Raw genomic sequence first — 21,511 nt, 5'->3', positions numbered from 1 at the left:
AGAAACTACAGACTGCCCTCCTTGAGACTGAGGATGCTCTCTGTCTGTATAATTTCTGCAGATTTTAGGAACACAATGTGTGTTTCTGTCTTTTAGGTAAAATGCTATAGAACCATTTTTACTTCAAGATTTTATCTTGTATATACAAAGTCAGAAAAATAATAAGCCCCAGTCCTACATAAACCCCAGTCTGTGTTTTTCAGGCCTAAAAACACAAATCACTGGCGTGCAAATGTGTATCTGTCCTCTCCTGAACCGGGAATATCTTCATAACATCCTGTCTTAAGTCAGCACCAGAAAATTGAACAATGATCATGGTAAAGTGACATGAATGAAAGTTTACCCAAAGTGAAACATCCTAAAAATATATGTGCTGACCTGGGGTAACTTTAGTCCATTCATTTCTTTTAAATAAATTAAGGGCATGATGCTAATATTTATTTCTACCAAGTGAGTAAAATACATTCCGTGAAACAAAAATTACTGTAAACTAACCACACAGGTTGGTAACTTAGTTTCTGTTGTAGTGATAAAAGTTTTCATTAATATGAATAGATGTAATTTTTCTGTTTTGATCCGTGCATAATGTACATATCCCTTCTTCATCAACTTCACTATACTAATTAAAAAGCAGGTACCTTCACAGAATACTCCCAGACAGTGACAAAGTGTGGGTTATTCGGAGGTAAAATTTACAATGATAATTTTGTGGTAAGAGATTAAAGAAAAAAGTGTTATAGGCAGTGGTTGAACAGAGTTCTTGGAGGCTTTTTAGAGATCTATACCTATCTCTTAGTTATATTTGTGTGTGTACGTACGTTTTTATGTACATAAACACATATGCACACTCATGCATATGCACAGTTCAACTTTCTAAAAAATGTGTCTTAAAAGTAATTATATGTAAAATATTTACTTTAAACTATGTTTTAGATATAGTTTTAGGTACATGCATATCTAGAGGTACATTTGTATATCAGAATTGAGTGATGATTAATATTGGTGCCAGGTTGTATCTGATGTTGGGTGGTTGTTCCCTTGTTTTTATTCTGAGCCCATTGTACGCTTGCTTCTCTTGCTAGCATAGCACCAAAACTGCTCTTGGAAAAGTGCTCTTTGCAAGTTATTTTAGTGAACTATGTGTTGCATAATTATTCCTCTAAGTCACACTTTTCCTGATGTATTTGTTCTATGCAGGTGTTCTTTCTATACCTGATTACACAAAGAGTGTAATAAATAGCAAAACAAGAGGTATAAAAAAACTTGTACTTAAGAGATCAAAGCAAACCAGACCATGCAGCCCTTTGGAAATCTTGGCTAGCTCTCTTGTAAATAAAAGTGGTTCTAAAGCAGAAGGTATTTAACTACTGTATTTATAAAGGTCTTGATTGGCAGTTCAGTTATTAACCTCATAAAACAGCAGCGTAAACTAGTAAGAATGTTTATTCTAGCACTTCTATCTAAAGGAAAATGAAAACCAAGATATAGTGGCATATTCTTAGTTCCTTTTAAGTACTTATTTTAGGTGTGTGTAGCATAAAAGAATGTTTTTTCAAGTAGTAAACTTAAACTATTTTGCTTACTGTTCTGGGATTTAAGTATTTTCTAATTCCTAACAAAACAAATGTTAGATTTCTTGAAGGTACAGAGTCACCACAGCTTTATTAAAGGTGCAAACCCAAATCTTTATAATGATTCTTCTTTCCTCTTCACAGTGTTTTTCATTTCATATAGAGGAAAAAGGAAATTTGAATTGTGTTTTGTAACTAATTTGGTGAGATTACAGAAGAGTTTTGCCTTTGTGTCACTGAAGAGGTGTCCTGTATCATGTTAGGTCTAGAAAAACAAGTATGCAATAATCTTCTGTATCCTTCCTCTTTGTCTTACTAGCCGATGTATTACACCAGGTTTTTTTACAGTTGTTTTTTTCAAATACTGTGGTTTTTCAAGCCTCCCACAAAATTACATGGCCATTTTGTCTTCTATGGCAGTGCTAAAATTCTCTTATGTGTGTGAAATGTTTTCTTGAAAGCAGTTTGTCAGGAGTCCTGAGAGAGTATGTGATTTCAGGAATTTAGCTCATACCTGTGTTCGTTAAATGAAATTATCTGAAGCAAATTAAAATTTGTATATAATCTCTATTTCTGAAGGAATTTGCCTGTTGCTATTGTCTTAATCTCTTAGTAAAAAAAATAGTGATGATTCTCTGGTTATCCTCCAGAGGGACTGCTAATCAAGAGCTTTCATAAATATATATTTCTGAATGAATGAAACAAAATTTTAAGTGGTTATTTTTATTTCACATCAAGCTAGTATTTGAAATACTAGTGTATGTTGTGGAAAACAATACTTTGTGCTGAATTGAAGACTAATTTACTTACTAAAAACCTGTTAAATCTCAAGAATTTTGTTGTTTAGAGCAGGAACTACTGTCCACTGTAATTACAGTAGGTAGTGATGGCCAGGAAATACAGGAAGAAAAGAAAAGATCTGTTAAGAAGACAGGGTTAAAATCATGGTGCCAGAGTGGGTAGTAGCTATGTGGAACCATGCAGACAGTAAAAGGATCTCTTTATTCTGTTTTCTTGATTCTCATTCAAAGTGTGACTGCTGGCAATACAGGTCAGCAGTGTCTTTAGATGAGTTAAAACCTCTAAGGATGGTCATTTCACAACCTCTTTGAGTAATATGTTCAAATGCACTCCCCTTGCCCAATTTGAAATTTCCAAGCTATGATTTGTGTCCTTTCTGTGCTGTCTGCAACTACTGCAAGAAGATTAGCTCTCTAGTCTTTAATTCCTTCAAGTGGTTGTAGGTTTTTGTTAGATCTACCCTGGACCTCCTCTTTGTCAAATGGAGCAAACCTGTCTCCTTCAGCTTCTTCTTACAGGACAGGTGCTCGAGGCCCTGTCTATCTGAGCAGCTCTTTGCTGGGCCCTCTCCTGTGTGTTCTGATCTCTTCTGAATCTGGCAGTCCAGCTTGATGGAGGATTTCATGTGCAGCCTCACTGCTTGATCTGATGCTGCATTCATCCTAATGAACATAGTCCAGTATGTAGTTTGTCCTGTTTGCAGTAAGGATGTGCCATTGGCTCCTACTGAGGTTGGCATCCACTGTAACCCCTGTTTTTTTTCCCATGGGGCTGTTGGTTTCTGAACCAGTTTGATCTTAGCCTGTGCTGATGCTCAGAATTATTCAGCCAGGTGCAGAATGTTGTTTCTCCTTGTTGAACTGCATGAGGTTTCTGTTAGCCCAAGCCTTAAGTTTCTTAAGGTTTGTCTATACTGAAATTCTGCTGTTTGGTGTTTCATCCAATCCCCCTAATTCAGTGCTGTCTACAGATCTGCAGAGGGTGCTTTCCATCTCTTTTCAACCAAGTTGTTGATAAAAATGTTGAGGGGTGCAGTGGCCCCAGAATTGACCTGGCCAACAACCAAACACTGAACCACTGGTATCTGTTGGGCCTGGTGGTCCAGCCCAAATGCTTTGTTTATCCAAGCTGTACTGCCTCAGTTTCCAAATGAGAAATCTGAGCAAAGCTGAACGTGTTTGTCAAGTACAGCATTTTCTAGTCCTTTTTTAAGTTTTTTTCCTGAGTGAAAATATAGTTTAACTGCTTTCCTTTAGGAAATAAGAACAGATTCCAGTTCTCACTAGACTCTTGGATTCTCTGTGCTTTTATGCACAAGTGTTTTTAGGTTCGTTTCTGTTACTTGTTTTTGTATATGAAACTGAAACCTGGCAAGTTGGAGCCTTTCAATAGTGTGTACACTCTCTTCCCAAACTCTGTTTATGGTGCTTGCCTTAGAATTTGAAGATTACCTCCTTGAGCTGGCAATAATGTGGTCGTTTTAGGATAAATTTAAGATTCTGCCTCTCTTTTCTCAAGTGAAGTGAAAGCTGCAATTCTTATGGAGATTTTTGATTTCAAGACAGTGTGAAAATCTGTTCATCCTTTCAGGTCCCTTTCAGGGAAAGAACAGGAATGCTAAATTGGGTGACTAAAAACAAGTTAGCCTAGTTAAGTTGCAGTGTGGGATTTTTTTAAAAATTCAATGAAATCAGGAGAAGCAAATATGTAAAATGTCTATTATCTATATAAATCTGTTCTTTTGAATGACAGATTTGCTAAATTCTGTCCTGGTTTTCAGGTTCTTCCAACAGCAATTGTCCTTGCAGTGCAAGGAGTAAATTTGATTCTGTTTCTGTATTACTGGTCTTTAACATAAGAGCAGTGACATATGTGACATGTGTGGCATTATGTGACATATCATGGTTGATGATTCCACCATGAGGATTGGTATAACACGAGTAGATTATACAGGAGGCAATATTTCTATAATCTCATTAAAACTATGTTCTTGGTCTTGATCTCTCTCTCTAATTGTGTCTCATCTATATTTTTTTCACATTCCAGTTCTATTTTTTCTTTTTAAATATAATATTATTTTTTCCTGTCAAATATCTGACCATGCTTTTGTCCGCTGACTTGAGATGTTAGCAATATTTATATTCAAAAAGAGCACCAGAGACCCTTGCTGCCCTCAGAAGATTGTCTCCAAATCTCACCTATGCTGTACTCAAATATTAACATATTTACTGCAAATGTTCTCTAACATATCAGTTACTAAAACCAACCTACAAGGTTATAAAGCTTTGTTCTTCTGAAAAATAAATGAAAGAACAGAAGCAGGTGATCTTTGACACATGTCACAGTAAAATGATACTTATGCCCCAGTGTCACAGCAGAATTTTAATCTCCTGGACTGTTCTGTTAAGTGTACAGAACAGCTTTAAAAAGAACATTGCAACGTCCATAGTTTTATTCTTAAATGTATTTTCTAAAATGCAGTTAAAAAGCCTACATACTTGCTATGCATAAAGATGGAATATTTATTTAGAAAGACAATAGTTATACAAACATAGATTATGCATTATGCAGAATCAAGTTGCTACTGAGACAAACATAATGTATAATGACCAGACATGTCAGAGGTTGCAGCAGCAGTTATGAATTTGGTTCTAGAAGTTTGATGGTAATTAACACTTCCACAAAGCAGATGAAATGAAAACTGGTAAGTACATGATTTTTAGCTTAACTTAAACCATCCCGGGTTCTACTCTGAAAATTGATAAAAGCCAAAAAACTGGTGCTAAATGAATGGAAGAACTGCTGACAATGGAGAATAATAAGGGCTTCTGGGTTAGGTTATTTTTCAGAAAAAAGTAAAACTGATTTTTGCATATTTTCTGAAGAAACGTTATCAACACTTTTAAGCATGATATATAGTTTACATAGACTTTTCCTTGAAGTTTTATAGATTTACAGTCTGCTTTGAGTAATGCCTTTCTTCTTTTTTTTTTTTAATTTTTACTAGTTGTTGGATTTTTTTTTGGAACTTAGCTGTGATTCACTCTTGTCTTCTGGATGCTTATTGCTAGCAATTAAATTCTGACCTTCATATCATCACATGCCTTCAAAATAACTTCTTGCCAATTTATATGAACTCTATATTTTGTGAAAGATGTTTCTTTCCCCTGTTTTTCCTGCTCCAGAGTCCAGACTCAGGGAGACACAGAGAATTTTTAGCAGGGGGACACAGAGAATTGTTAGCAGTGATGGTTGTCACTTGATTCTGTCTGACATAGTACAGAAGATACCTCCGTATTACAATTTTTCATTAATGGAACATCTTTTCAGGTGGAAAACCTGAGTGAAAATGGAAAAGAAACTCATGTATATGTCTCTACACAAACACTCTTTTGTCAGTCTTTCTTGTGAGTGCTAAAACATGGCTGCTGTCTCTAGCCATCAAAATGAAACCTTTTGTGAATGGGCTGTACTCTAACATAGTCGTCTGGCTTTTCTGCAAAGTTACTTGCATATGAGAAAGCATTGAGGTTGTTAAACTGCAAAGTATCTGAGATGTAAATATTGCATCTTCCTATCTGTGTACTGCAGTATTCTGCGTGTATACAGTTTTACAGATTATTTTTGCTAGTGAATTTAGGAGGATGTGGGTGCTCCCATTAGTTTCTCTCTCAGCCTTTCTACATCAAGCATCATTTTAATTATGTACTTGAATGACATTTTACATCGGGGAGAGGGATTTTGTTGTAAGCATCATCAGGCCATTGATAACTTCTCTGTTTCATTACTGTAGTTCCTCTTTCAGTAAATAACCTTCCACTAATTCGTTATTTAGGTCTCAGTAATCCCATTTGAAATTCTGGATTGTGTAATTGTGCTACTTTGAGTTACTAACAGGAAAAAAGAAAATATTGTTTCAGAGTCTGTGGTTTAACATACTATCAAAGATGAGCTCTGAAGCAATATAAAAATAGTTTCAACTGGACATGGGGAAAAATACTAGTATCTTAAGGCTCTTCTCAGTTACTTCCTTTATAAACACGTTTTAGGGTGAGTAGATGTAAAATCTTGTGATCTGCAAAATGTTTGGTTTAAGAATTTAATTATGGTAGCTGTGTTGCCAAACATCTGTGTTTGAACTGTGTCAGTGACTAATGGGAAGATAGTTATCTATAGATATTTTTAATTTAGACCTATCATTCTCTGTCAGATATATTTTAGAATAGGGGGGAAGAGTTTGTTTCATGAAAACTGTTAGCAGTGGTTTTTGGGTTGTTTTAGTCCCCTTGGTATATTCCTATATAGGTGTATCAGGAACTTATCTCCTTGTAAAGATATGGATAGGTTATTAATTATGAAGTCTAACTGACATATGTGTGCATATGTACATGCATGAATCTGTTTATAATAGTAACATGAGACATATCTTGGTTGGTATTCATTTTTCACAGGAGTACTTTTTTGATTAAATTAATGCAAAATATGTGGCTTAGTGTCATGAACATTTTGGAAAAGCAGAACCATTACATTTTTTTGTTGTTCCAGTCTCAGTTACGATACTAAAATACTTGTGTGTACCTAATAATATGTATATGTTTCCAGGGGCAAAAAAGATGGTCAGTAATCAAAAATGAAACAACTAAATACCTCTGTTTTATTCTGTCTAGCTGTTTTTCTTTCTGCTTATTCCCTGTTGCACATATCCCTGCCTTGACATCCCCAGCTAGTGGATTCACACTTAAAATGGTGCTCTGTATTTTTGAGAACACCTTTGTATTTTGCAGCACTTTTGCTAGTGTGTAGTCTTTCTTGTTTCCTCTCTGAACTGGAGGCCCTGTAACAGTCTGCTCAGACAGTTGTCTCTCTCTTTTTCTGAAAGTGCCTATGGACATCTTTTCTGCAGCTACTGCTGATTAATGGTATTGTTTAGGCTACCTTCTCCCCTCACGTAAGCTGTGGAGCAGTAAACCAAGTGGGAGGGTATGTAAACTACCCACTTCAGTAGTTATCATTTTCTTTTCCTCTCAAAAAGGTTCATGAAACCATGCTAATCACAAAGAATTTTGAGACTTTGTAAGGATATTCCATTCCATTATTTAATATTGATTCAAATGTGGCTGCTGAGTTTTTAATACATTAAAAATGGACCTTTAAAAGTACTTGTGTGAAATGCTACTTGTATATAGTCTTCTCTTAAACCTCTAACCAGTGGTCATCCATTCCATAGGAATCTTAACCTCAATTCTGCTTTTGCTTGATGCACTCTATTGAACAAGAGGTGGAGGTGTCGCAGCATTTTTGGATAGAATTTTTTTTCTTTTTTTCTTTTACTGAATTCCTAATGTTTTACATATGAAAAACTCAGTCAGATGGGCTGTTTAACTTGATATACTTAGATCTTACGTTTTGAGCTGTCTCTGGCTTTGCGTCTTCAGTTTTCTACATAATGTATGTACAAAAAATTAAAGTTGTTTTGAAGAAGCTGTTAGAAGAAATTACATGAGTGTCTTCAGTGATTATCAGTATTGATGTCTTTAAACTGTCCTCATTACTGCTTTTATTTATATTCATTCTTGGTTTGAATGCTTCCATCTCTAATTTTTTAACTTGAAGCCTTTTTGTAGCTGTTACAGCTACTGCAGATTCATTGGACATGCTTTTAGTTATAGCAACTCACTATATTGTGTATATATGTTCACAGTATTGTTTCTTATGTGCCTAGAGAAAGTTTCCTGTACCTCTTTGAACGTTTGTTTCCATCTAGTAAGCTGTTTTTGCTGTGTTTATTCTGTGGCCTGTGGCTAAGGCATGTTATGTTAGTGGAGTGCTGGCAGAAGCCGTGCTGATGCTTCCCATGTGCTCATTTACTCGTGCCTGATTATTTTTGTCTGCTTATTTTTACGCACATTCAATATTGCCACCTCATTGTGTTATTTCTCTAGACCTGGATCTGTCTGCTTGTTGTAAGAGCTGCATTGGAGTCATGCTAATGCGCTAACATTTATCTTGACTGATCTCGTGGCAAGCAAACCCTGTGGTTGGCTTTCTTTTTCTAAATGGATGGCCTTTCATTTATTTATTTTTAAAGGCAGTCTGTTTTATCTGCATGGCATATATGTCTGATTAGAACCTCCCCACTGTAACATTCAGTGGGGATGGTTCTTGCTTAGATGATGCTGAATGGTTTCCTATAAACCATGAAGCCATGCTTTATCTGATCTAAACCAAACAAATAGAGAAGATTTCTACTTACCTCCTTTTAGCTGGGATTAATTTGCTGTTGTGGCTTGAACTGTTCCACCATACTAATTCTGGCTAGGGATGAGTTCATTAGGTAGTTGTGCATTGCTCTGTTTTGGATGTCGTTGCTCCCTCTACACGAGCAAAAACGTGGCCTGTACATGTCACCACTGCTATGTGTTGGAAGCAGTGCTGGATAAAGAGGGTTAAATGAAGGTCAGATGCATTTTACAAATCTTCTGTGAGTTACTATTCTGAGATGCTTTTTAGTGTCAGTAAATTATGAGCATCTGTTAGTACATGTTTTTAAGTATATTTTATTAGCTATTTAGTACATGAGCCATGCTAAAGCATGTGTAAGTCTTCTCTTGTTCAACTAGAATGTTCTTAAAATGGTGCCGGAATTTAAACTGTTGTATCTTTTCTTTTTAGTGTGATTTCCCAAAAAGGCCCCACAGTTTAGTTGACCAAGTGTTAGTATGGACACATACAGAGTTACTTAACTTGTGTAAAATATACTGTATCATCATTTTTAATGAAAACATCATGCTGCCTTTGAAAGTAGTTCATCATGTGTGTATGGATTGCCAGCTTCACTGTAGCATCAGAAATCAACAAATAAACTGGTATTTTGAGTGCAATTGATTACTGCAGAATGCTAATTATGACTCTTATTCATTTGTTTCTGCAGAATGACAGGAGGGGAGTTTTTCTCTCGGTTTCCAAGTCTTTATCCTTTCCTTCTCAAGCAGTTGGAGGTTGTAACCAGTACTTTGAACAGGTAAGACAATGTCTAAGAAAACTTTGAAATATGAAGTGGAATGAAAAGTTTAAACTGAGCTGTGTCACGTACACCCTAATGCTGTTGTATATATCAACAGCTTCTTGAAATTATGTAGTTCAACTACGTGTCTTTTGCTAAGGCTTTTTTCTTTTAGCTTTTGCACATCGCAATAAGTCCCTGAAGATTGAACTACTGCTGAGTAATTAATAATTGCTGCGTTCCTAGGATCAGATGTTAAAGAACTTATATTTTTCAGGGCAACAGAAACCGGGTGTTTGACTTTCTCATGTTTAACAATGAGGCTTCCTAACGTGTTTAAGTGATAGGGGTCATAGGCTTCACGTAACCCTAAATGAACAGCCTGTGACACACTGACTCTAGGGAAAGTCCTTGGTCTTCTTTAAGGACTCCACAAATGGTGGCTGAGAGCTACAGATGATACCATTTGGGATGACACTGTTACCTCCAGGTTCATGAACTTTTAGAGTAAATCAATGCTGGATTTGTTTTGTCTTAAAATGCCATGGTATAAACTGTGGAAGTTGAGTAGCTGATTTATGGGTGAGGTTCAACTGTCTGTTTAATGGGCCTAAGGGGGATACTCTGAAGCAGAAGTTTCACCAGTCATTGCACGTTTTGCAGTCTCTGCTTAAGAAAAGAGGGTGTGTACATTCAGTGCAGCAGTCTGCTTTCCCTGACGTTTTGAAAGGTGACAGTGTCTTCATTGGTAAATTCTGGGAAGTCTTTCAGTTGAAAAAGATTGAAAGCTGCTGTCTGAAATAGAGGCTTGGAATGCTTTTTCAGTGTGAATTCAGACTTGTATCCTATTATTAGTCATTAAATAAATCAAGAAGGGTCGATTTTAACTTAGATTTCTGATTTTTTTAAATATGAATAGTAGCCACTTGGTGTCAATGACAAGAACTATTTTTTAGTAAAGCCTGCTGTTTGCTAAATACACATTTCCTCCCAAACTGATAAGAAAAGTTTTTTTTAAACCACCTTTTCGTAACTAACTCTGTTTTCATAGTTTCCTGGTTCATAGAGAAAGATTATCTGTGCAGGTTTTTAATATTATTTAAAAATGAAGGTGGCTCACCATAATTGGGAAAAAAAGAGGCTTGGAATAATGCAGGAAAGTGACGGCAATACAGCCATAAGTGCCTTCATTACAGGGGTTCCCTGCAGGAGAACTGGATGCCATGTTTGATCCCAGCAGGGTTTGCACTCTCTTGTAATGATCAGCCTAGAATACCTCCTTGAACCAGAAATGCAGAAGCCTATTTTGTGGGGAAGAGAATCAGTAATAGCGTGAAGGAGAATGCGTTTTTCACCAAATGCTTCTTACCCCTTTCTATTTAGTGAAGTTGAAGAGTTGAAAGTCCATCCAAGCCTGTTTCTTTTGCTTTTAATCCTGGGAAGACTGTATCCATCTCCAATGGATGGCACTCATTCAGCACTCAGCATGGCACCATTTGTCCCTTTTATTATAAGGTAAGGTTTTGTAAGGTGGTGGGACTTCTTTCTTGAATCTCTGCAAATTTTTTTTTATAAAATAACCTTTTTAAACTTCTCTTCAGTTTTAATTATTAAAGGAAAAACTGGTACTCACTGATTGCTCTTACCTATATTATTAAATGTCTTTTGGAGAATTAGAATATCTGCTTATGCAAGCCATTGTATGACCTGGTTGTAAATCTTCGTCTGCAAATGCTGTATGCCACGATTGCTGCCGCAGAGAGGGTAGATGAAAACTCATGACAGATTGTAGCAGTGCAACGTTTGCTGTACAGAATTCTGATGGATTTTTCAGTCCTGCAGAATGACTGTTCATAACACATAAATGTAATGATTAATATACAGATTTGTAGGTGCGTGTATATATATAATCTCCATATTCATCTGTGTATATACATACACAGGTAGATAAAGATATGGGTCTGTACTTTATCTAATATGTTTCTAAGATGACTTTTCAAATTTTTATACAGTGTAACTTTCAGTTATATGGTGGTTACATGAAGGTATTCAGAAGATATTTTTGCTACTCTATGGTTTGGGATGGGGAGCCTGATAAGGGAACCAGGGTTGTGGTGGGTGAGCAGAAATCAATATTTGAGAGGAAGTCTTGCTGTCTGTGTAAAAGCTTCAACAGTAGGGTGAGTAAACTTATGTACTTAATCTCACTCCTTTAGTAGTGAAGCAAGACAAAGTTGTTGTTACCCTAAGATCTTAAAATTTTTATTTTAAGCTACTGCTTATGTTATAAAATAGTATCTCTGCTTATTCTTCACAGCAGATGTGATGTATCTGTTGCTTTTTATGATGTCTTTTAATTTTCAGGAATAGATAATTGTTTTCCGAAAAGAAAAAACCTGTAGTAGGAGTTTTTAAATGCACTGTATTTAACAATTAAAAATATTTGGGTTTCTGCCATATCAGAATCTTAAATGCTTTTTGAGGAAATGTTTAAAACTATTTCTTGTGTCTTTTATTAGTTCTGGTTTTATGCCTTTATGAATGCACAGGAGAATGCTCTCTTTTTTTTTAATGTTTCAGATAGTTTCTGTTATTGGTAATAAATTAACTTTTGATAAGCTTTTGGTTACAGCTTTTTAGTTTTGTCTTTATACTTACATTAGGACCACTATTTTTTTAAGGGTAAATAATGCCAGCAAAGTAACTTTTCACACTTAGTTAGCTTATTATCTTAAGGTTGTTTTAAATACATTCAGAAGATGTGGGGAGAAAACTCCAATAAAAATTTTTAAGAATCTGAAACATTTAAGAAATCTGTATCATTGGACCTGCTTTCCTTTAACTGGTAAGGGAACTGTGTTCCTAAAGAGGAGTGATATGGCAGATAAACATGATGCTTTCTGCATTTCCTTTCCACTGAATTTGGCAGTAAGTGCTGTGGATACAGGTATAAAACTTGAATAAAATTATTACATATTTCAGGCAGAAAATTCTATGTGGGTGTACAGACATACATTTTCTGACTGGTTACTTAGCAAAGCATTGACATTTTTATGGTTGCCAGGGGACAGTACCAAGGATTCTGCAGGAGGAAATGTATTTATTATATAGCTCAGTGTGCTTTTACTGGCTGTATTTCTGTCTACAGTTCTTATGCCCTTGTTCTGTGAATACCATGATTGTTTTCTGTTCATTTTGACTGCATTAGTTGGAATACACAGGGATGATTTCTCTTGCTAAGATAAATATGTTGCTATTTTCTCTTCTATTTCCCTTCCTATTTTCATTCTACAATAGCAAATGAACAAAAATAAAATTCTCTCCTGTTCATTTGGTTGTTCTTTAGAAGGTGGTATGAAGATTGTTGCGAAGTAACCACATAGAGAGGATTGAAGAGAAGGTCTGATGCCAAAGGCCCTATGCATCAAGTAATTTAATTGTATACAAAAGCTGTTTCCTTGAATTGCTCAATGCAGTATTGTATCCTATAACATCTGCATGTACATATAATTACACGGTAGTCCGATACAATTATAACATTTAATTGCCATATTTTTACCATGAAATTTTTGCATTTCTGTTGTTGTACCACTGTCAAGGAAAGATATTGCTACGCATTAAGGAGAGAGGAAGGGTGAATGTGACCCGTAACTGGCCTTGATGCCCTTCCCCGGGCTCAGCCCACAGTGAAGTGGCATTCATTTTGTGCTCTGAGAAGATGAACAGAATACTGTGTTTGCAAGCAAATGAGCAGTTCTATGAACAAAACTGGGCTGAGCAGAAAGAATTCAAATTGGGCTTTTGAAGAGTTTCACTTAAGCTCGAGTGGAATTTTCCATCTAGTGGGAGTAGGGCTATGGTTGCTCTGACTGTGCTGAGATGAATTGCACAATATGAGCAGGATTAAATGCTACAAGGACAAATCTCAATCTCTGTGCATATGCTTGTTACTCCCTGTTGAACTAGGGCATTTGATTACCTATCTGCAGTTCTGTTAAGCTGTTTTCCCCCTTTTCCTCTTGCAGATGTTTTATGTGGAAGGGAACACTTTGATTCACAACTTATTACCTCACTTATTATTTTTTTTTTAAGAGCTGGATAGGTCTGTTTTAATGGTTACTTTCTAAGATGAAAGAATGTACAGCATGTTTTTGATTAACAAGGGAGGTAATCGGGAGGTAATGTTTTAAGTATGAAACAAAAACATAACCTCCCTTTCGCCTCCCCCTCCCCGTTTCAAAGACTTGTAATCTCTTCAGAATGATCTAGAATTCAGCCTTATGTCCTCTTGTACCATGACATTGATGGTGTTTGTTTAGTGTTAAATGTTCTGGGCTGAATGCTCTGAAGGAGTAAAATGGGTATTGCTATATTGACTTGGATACTTTTCCCTAGTTCAGGTCTGTCTCTAAGAGTGTGTGACTTCTTAGTCTTTTAAGAAGGTTTTAAAAAATTAGCTTTAAAATGTCAAACAATATAAGGTTTTAAAAACTGTTCAGGTGTATGTGCCTTGTCTTCCCCTTGAAAAAAACTTCTTAATTCTTCATGAAATTTTCCCTTTAAAATTTTGGCAAAGAGACATATTTCAAAGTAGTGTTCCTTCTAGGTATATTACGTTGCAAGTCATTGAAGAAACTCGCTGTCTGAGGTCAATTTAAATAGAAATGTGAACATCTTTCCATGAAATCAACACATTTATGAAACTGGCACTGTTTTCTTGGGCAGAACTTTGTAACTTGTGTTTTCTGTAAAATGGAGGCACTAAATTCTGAAGTCCCCTGATGCTGTTTCTAGACAGGGATAAGGACAGGTGGTAGTGGGAAGCACTAGTCCTTTACAGCTATCCTCTTCCCCCTTCTACACCTCTCCATCCACCACTGTGAATGACAGAGCTTTGGTTTTGCACTCGAGAGCTTGTCATTAATATACAAGAATAATCACTGTGACCATTAGTTAATGATAGACACTAGGATGCAAGGAAAAAAAAACCTGTCTGTGGTGAGGAAAAAATTTTCTGTGGGATGGAGCATTGTCAGGTGCCCTGTTACCGTAAGTCATTCCTAACAGAGTGTTAAGAGAAGGAGAGGGGAAAGTCCATATTGTCTGTGAGCAAACTGGCAGCTCAAATGCTATCCTACTAGCTGTGATAAATCTGTTATTTGAGTGGGCTGGATGCATCTGCTAGAGGGTTTGTGGGTTTACATTGGTCGAGCTATCGCCTGTCTTAGAAAGGCAGAGGAAACAACTGAAGATGGTATGACAGTTTTTATTGGTACATTTTCTCTTGGAAGTTACTACTTCTGCAGCTTGCTTGTCAGAACAGGCTCTGTGAAACCTCCTAATAGGCTTCTGGCAAAGTCAGCTTGGTAAATTTTTTAAAAATCACTTGGCTGAGGCAGTGTGAGATGTCCAAAGTGCCCCCTGTGGTCCTTTGCCCACGGCAGTGCTGTGGCACAGGTGATGCCAGCTGGCTGCACAGGAGCCCTCCACAAGCACCAGCGTGGCATCCCAGTGGGTTTCTGTGAATCGTGTCCTTGCACAGCGCTTTGGGGCCTGTGGAGCCAGGATGACCTTCTTTCACTAAACTTTATTTTCTTGGTCATTTTGAAGGGATTAGAGCAGACTCTTTAGAAGATCTGTTACCTTAGGGATTTGGTGGATTCTTCTTAGATGCATTACTTATGCTACTTCACAGAGAATTACATTTGTGAGTCTGTCCTGCTGCAGGAAGTGACGCAGACTGTTGGCCCCAATTTCTTTCAAAATTGTGGGGAAAAACAAAGAAAAATCCTGGAGGCCATGATTCCATGTAAGTCTTTAGCCCACATCTGTAATGCAGTACTCTTGGTTTTACTCAGTGGGTGAGCATGCCTAGGACTTTTAAAAATCTTAACAGATGTCAGACTAATATGCAGGTTAGAGAAAATTTTTCTTAACATTCAAAAAGCATTTTTCTTAACATTTCTTAACCTTCAAAAGCAAAATATGGCATTTCATTATAAAAGATCAGATTCCCTCATTGAAGGCAAAGAGGTTCAATATATAACATAGAGATTCCGTAAGTTGGTCTGTACAAAATGCTATTCAGAGATTGTTTTGTCAGATACCAACAAGCTTAAAAAGCTATTTTATAACTACAAACTTGAATTTTAATCTCTTGTAATGAATTTTGTTTTGTACTTTTTATTGACCAAAGTGCATGGTAGTCTATCTGTAAAAATATTTGCTGGAAATTTAAAAATAGACCTTCAGATGCACTCTGCTTGAACCTAGTACAAAGGACTAATTGTTTTCAATAGTCTTCTCTTTATTAAATATTTAAGAATCTTCCCCATGTAATGAAGCAATCTAATGATGTTGCATTATACTGTATCTGTCAAATACAATTTTCAATTACCAGATATATTAATATATTTACATTATTAAGCTGTCTTTTGCCATTAACTTATTTATTTCTGTTTCTTTGTGTTCCTAGTAATATGCAGAATGTTATTCTGATGCAGCTTTGTCTGTTTTGTTCCTCTCCCTATTCTTTTTCCACTTAATAAACGCCTTGCATATTCCTTTCAGTCTTCATTGCTCAGTTTACTTCAGCACAGGTAAAGGGGAAGTATTATTACCTTAGTTCACAGCTTTTGCTTTTGAACAACAAATTTGATTACATAAAGATGCATACATAAAATTATTATCTTACTGTTTTAACCTTTGTGTACTAATGTTGCAAATCATCGAATCTGTCTTTTAGGAGAATGTATGTTAAGTAACTGAGATTGATCCAGGTTTATTTTAGCTTCTGGCAAGCAGAGCACCTGACCATGAATTCTGAGGCTCTCTGTGTTTCAGTTGTCTTACTATTCCATAAATCTCTTAGAGCTCACTTCTGAAGGAAACAACTTAAGGAAAAAGACCCAAGTATAGTAGTATTAATATTCCAGAAGGTGGTGTGAATTTAAATTTTCACTGATCAATAATGTTACTTGCATGTGGGTTGCTCTTTTTCAAAAGTTACTTACTCTTTGTTGACCTATGTCATTTAGTTTGATTGCTCTGTATTGTGTTCAGTTATGTTAAATTATGCCTACTCTGTCAGGTGACTGGTTCTGTTCTATTGTAGCCCTGTGACAAAGTTTTTATGGGCTTCATGGGAATGGGTCTAGGAGAAGATGGATTAATAAAGAAACAAAATTCAAATGTAAAATCAAAAGTGTCTGTGAGACTTTGAGATAAGTTTAAAACCATAAATTTGATGAAGAACACAAAAGATGGGGGAGTGATGAAGTTCTGATAACAAGGTATCTTTCATTTGTTTAAGAAAAGCTTGATTGAAGTCATTCATGTATACCTTGTAAAAATTGCTGTTTATATAAGTTGTTTAAATGCAAATTTCCTGGTGTTTGTTTTGTTTCACACATGTACAGTTACATATGCGGGTTTAGCATATCATCCTGTATCAGACTTGAAAGCAGCCATCTGACTTTCTGTAGGCTAAACACTGGTATCCTTTGGTAAGAGGTCAACAAGGTAGCTGAATGATTGTGCTTAGTGTGCTTCCTCTGCCTTACTCCTCTTTTTCCTGTATTTTAGTGTGGCATGGCAGCAGTAGGAGAATTAATTTGAAAACTTGCTGCTTTTCAACTGTCATTTCTGTAAGACTGGGACTCTCAACATCAGTCAGACAAGGAAAGAGCTTTATTGGGAATGCCTTTATCATATTAGATGAAAAGAACTACATGTGTTTGTTGCAGCCTTGTATTAAAATAGCTGCTCTTGATTACAGTCGTTTATGAAAGCATTGCCCTGGGTTCCCCTATCATGTACACATCTTCTCAACCTTTGGTCTCTCAGTCTTTGGTTTTTTCCTTTGTCTTTTTTTTTCTCTTCCTAGTATCTGATCACTGTTACTGCTCAGTATTATAACTCTCTGCAATAGTGTATTATTTGGAATCCCTGTGATACTGGGAGCAGGCTCTGATGCATTGGAATGCCCTGTCCTTGTTGGGGAAGCTGATGAGCTGACCAGTCATCGCAAGATGAAGACAGATATCCTTTTGATTGTGGGCAAGGTTCCCAAAACACATGAGTTGGGAAAGGCATTTAGAAAAATGAGCGACGTGCACCCCTAAAACACAGATTGGTTTTTAGGTTTTTATTGTATTAAATCTCTTGCTTCACATCTACGGTGGAAATTTTGCAATAGCTGTGGGAGAAGCAGGGAAGGAGAGGAATGCATTTCCCCACTGAGTATATCTCTTGTGAGTTGGGACTGTCTTGGAAGTCCTCCATTTCTACTTCCAGTCTATTCTCTGTGCAATCCTGTTTGCACAGCGATTGGTACTGATCTGTAAAAATATTTATGGTTCACTGTAAATATTTATTAATAAGGAGGGTTTCAGTAATTTTCTTCTTTTTTAGCATTTTTAAATAACAACTTGTAAACAGCTTGTAATTTTTTTTTCTAATTTGATTAAGTTCAAGTTGTAGTGCTAGAGAAAAGACTGCAAAGGGCTTGATGTGCAGTAGGCTGCTCTGATCAACTGGAACTCTTTGTTCATCTTTGCTTTATTCCTGTCTTTTCTCTGAAACTGGGGGCAGATTTTTTTTTTTCATGTTCAAGTGGTGCTGTTGGGAAATATCACAACCCTTAGGTATTCATTATTGATTCCTTATTGGAGTTCTCACTGTGTTCATCAGTCGTTGGCAGATTATAGTCTGAAGCAATTTAGGAAATATTCACAAACTGTAGGGAGCTGTCAGATTAATAGGAAATAAAAGGTGATGTCTAGCAGAGAGGCATTCACGAACACTGAGAATAACTATTTTTCTCCAGTGTTGCAGACTCCTGAAGAGTACCAAAGGCTGGGATCCTGGGTTAAAATTTGGTGTATACTGCTTCTTATTTGAAACATGATCCAGTAAAAAATATGATGGGGTGCTCAACTGTCAACATATGATTGGTGAAGTAATTGTAGTATTCATTTACATACTTAAAATTAACCAGTCAGTAAGTACTTTGCTGTTCAAGATAAGTATCCAAATAATAACATTTAGCTTATTCTGCAAAAGTATTTGCAGAAAGGATCATGAAAATGGAGAGAAATAATACATTAACTGTCCAGAGGATGATAAGGGAAACCAAGTATAATGATATTTTAGAAAGCCAATAATTTTTGAAAAGAACAGTCTTAGTTTGAGTCAGTATTGGGAAAGCTTTAGTCAGTATTGGGCTAGTTACTTTTGGTGATATGGCTGAAAGGGAAGTGTTTTTGAGAACCCAGATCCTTTGGATGTTTTCATGGGTCTTATATGTTTTTAAAATTGCTCATATTGCAGTCTTGTGTACAATCATCTGAAGCTTTCAAAATCATCACCAGGCGCTGAGACGTGATTTATGCATTCAGCTTCCTTTCATAGAGTTCAAAATAATGATACAGTTGCTAAGACAGAATATAGTCTTTGTTTTGATTTTTTCCCAACTGTTTGGGTAGTAAGTGGTGTGTTTTTCTTTGTCATTCTGCAGTTGTGAAACATCACAATAACTATTCTCAAATTAACAAAGTAGAAATATAGTTGTGAATGAAATTTTTTTCTTTTACATGATCTCAGGTTAAGAGCAGCTGATTTTTCTAGAATGCTGTGTACCAAAATGGAGGCTCTAACCTCATGTAACTTCAGCAAATAGCTCAATAAACCTAGGGATTAGCTACTCTTAGATATTATTTGAGATTTCTTGATGGAAATGCAAGAAAAGAGATGGCATTTAAATTGTGTCAATAGGTTCTATAGTAAATCTCTGTTTGAAGAGAACATCTTCCTGTTGGTCTGAAGTTTACACACAGTATTAGTAAGAGTTTTCATAGGCTCAAATGTTGGAGTTCTTAGGTGTTTTGGCTTGCTAAATCAGACTTCAGCTTGTGGACAGCTTTCACAAATAAAAGCCTGTGTACTTTGCCTACACACTTTCTGCAGTATTTACGGCTACTCTGATTCATTAAGTGTTTGTGTGGAAAACAGTGCCTTTACAAAAATACAAGGCTTTATCTTAATTGCCCAAGTTGGAAGAATAAAATACTTAACACAGCGTATAAAGAGACCAGAAGTTTGGGCAACCATTAACTTCACTTTAAAGGAAATAGATAAGAATTTAGAAATTTAGAACTGCATAAATAACCTGAAATTAAATTTCATTTGTTTCTGTCCACAGTTTTGTTCAAACATTTTCTGAGCTACATTCATGTGTTGATTGTAGATCTAAAACCTCCAGCAAACTGATAATTCTGTAATACTTTTTTACTCATCAGGTAAATATTGAGAAGCTATATCAAAACTCAGATTATTCTGGTTTTTTTTTTATTCTTAATCTCAGATTAAAGAATGAAAAAAAATGTCTTCAGGCCAATTAAATACAGATTTCCATGGAGAAATAAATTTTTTAAGTTAAATGCTGTGGGTACTTTAATTGCTAAGGAACACTGATATCTAAATAAAAAATAATTGTGTTTCCTTAAAAGAAAAACAGAAACCAAGCAAGTCAATAAATGAACAAAAGAAACTTTATGTACATGCATAGCAATTATTGTTCATATTCCAGGAAACCTCACTCTCACAGTAATGAATAGGCACTGTCCTGCTGATTTGTGCCCAATGTGGAAGTCCAAGTTGTGTTGTGTGGAAGCTTGAGTATTTTTTTAATGCTATTTTTGGACCTTACTTCTCTTGGAAATCCGTTACACTGCATTTGAAAGTTGCTAAATGTATTCCTTTAGGAGATAATTTGAAGAGAAAAAAATAAACTAGTCTGTAATCGTGATGCATGCATACAATGCCCTTGAATCTTATTAACCAAACCCTTTGCAATGGGAACTGAATCTGTTGCTAAATACTTTTTGCTGTGACCTGAGACCACCATCCATGTTTTCCCCTAATGTAATTTCATGTTTTTAATTCTTGCTTTGGAACTGATAACATGACTTGAACTGTATAGCTGTGTGGTGGAGGAAAGAGAAAATCTCCTTCTCATACTACTTACTGTGCCTATGTAGAATCAGATAGAAGCCTTACTGCAATTTCTTTCTTACAGTGCATTTGTTAGGACCTTCTGGCATAACTAGCTCCAGGATTTAAAGAGTGCCATCTGTTTGAATTTTATTTATTCATATTTTTTTAATTGGTGTTATCTTTTAAAAATAGAGGCTGTTAAAATGCTTTAACCTGCAGGCAGAGTTGGTTTGTTTGAATTGCAAGTGTGCCTTTCCTGCCTCATGCTGCCCTCTTCTCTCAAACTGTTTGTGATGGTGGTGGGATACTTGGTTTGACGTACAAGCTCGGAGGCCCCTTCTTCAGAATGTTCACTGTATCATTAATAAGCAATGACATAATTAGTAATGCATAGATCACTGTGACAACATCCAGTAAAACCTGGAAATAGGTATTCCTCTCTTTATTAGTACTTTTAACAACTAAAGGTATTATATAATAAAATGTACATATTTTCAGCTACAGATGTGATTCTTCAAATTAATTCTACTCATTTGTTTCTGTGAACTTCATATAAAAGGTAATCCTTATTTGCTTTGTAAATTTGGGTTAATTTATTAAGTCAACACACTTAATAAAGTCTGTTGAGGGTAAGTAATAAGAAAGGGAGGAAAATAAGCACATAGGAAACACCTGCAGGTTTGTTGATTTTTTTTCCTTTTCTTTTTCAAAAAGAAGCTTAAGATATTTTCATTTACAGCTAATGTTCTGTTGTTTGTAGCCAGAGTAATAAATTAGATACTTTGATGTGTGCAGAGGAGTATGGAATCTTTGTGCCTTATGAGAGTTGGTCATAAATTATGTTGGTTAGGAGGGTTGTTCAGGATCTAAATATTGAAGCTGGAACGGAGCAGTGGAAATGCATTGAATCTACAGTTACATGAAGTGAAACCTTCTCAGATTTACTGACTTTTTGTTCGTGATCATGGACCGTTTCAAGTAAACATGTTTACGTCCAATACCACATGCACCTAGATAAACAGTACTGAGTTCAAGGTGAACTACTACAACAATTATTAATAGCCCTCAGGATTTAATAGAAATATATCACATGAGGATTTTGCAGGTTTCATGCTTGTTGCTACCTTGAAATGTAATAAAG

At 35.9% G+C, this 21,511-nt stretch overlaps 1 protein-coding gene across 4 annotated transcripts in view; it reads left to right on the top strand.

Annotated features, from left to right (window-relative positions):
- Nucleotides 1-21,511, top strand: part of THADA (THADA armadillo repeat containing) — a 164,133-nt gene that overhangs the window by 49,449 nt on the left and 93,173 nt on the right. For all 4 annotated transcript variants that reach the window (XM_064648360.1, XM_064648361.1, XM_064648362.1 and 1 more), the window contains exons 27-28: nt 9,304-9,393; nt 10,759-10,890. In XM_064648360.1, coding sequence (XP_064504430.1) covers nt 9,304-9,393; nt 10,759-10,890 — 222 coding nt within the window. The remainder of the gene's footprint in view (nt 1-9,303; nt 9,394-10,758; nt 10,891-21,511) is intronic.

Source organism: Pseudopipra pipra, chromosome 3, assembly GCF_036250125.1.
Source record: "Pseudopipra pipra isolate bDixPip1 chromosome 3, bDixPip1.hap1, whole genome shotgun sequence".
NCBI classification, from domain to species: domain Eukaryota; kingdom Metazoa; phylum Chordata; class Aves; order Passeriformes; family Pipridae; genus Pseudopipra; species Pseudopipra pipra.
This window is presented reverse-complemented; position numbering and strand designations above follow the sequence as displayed.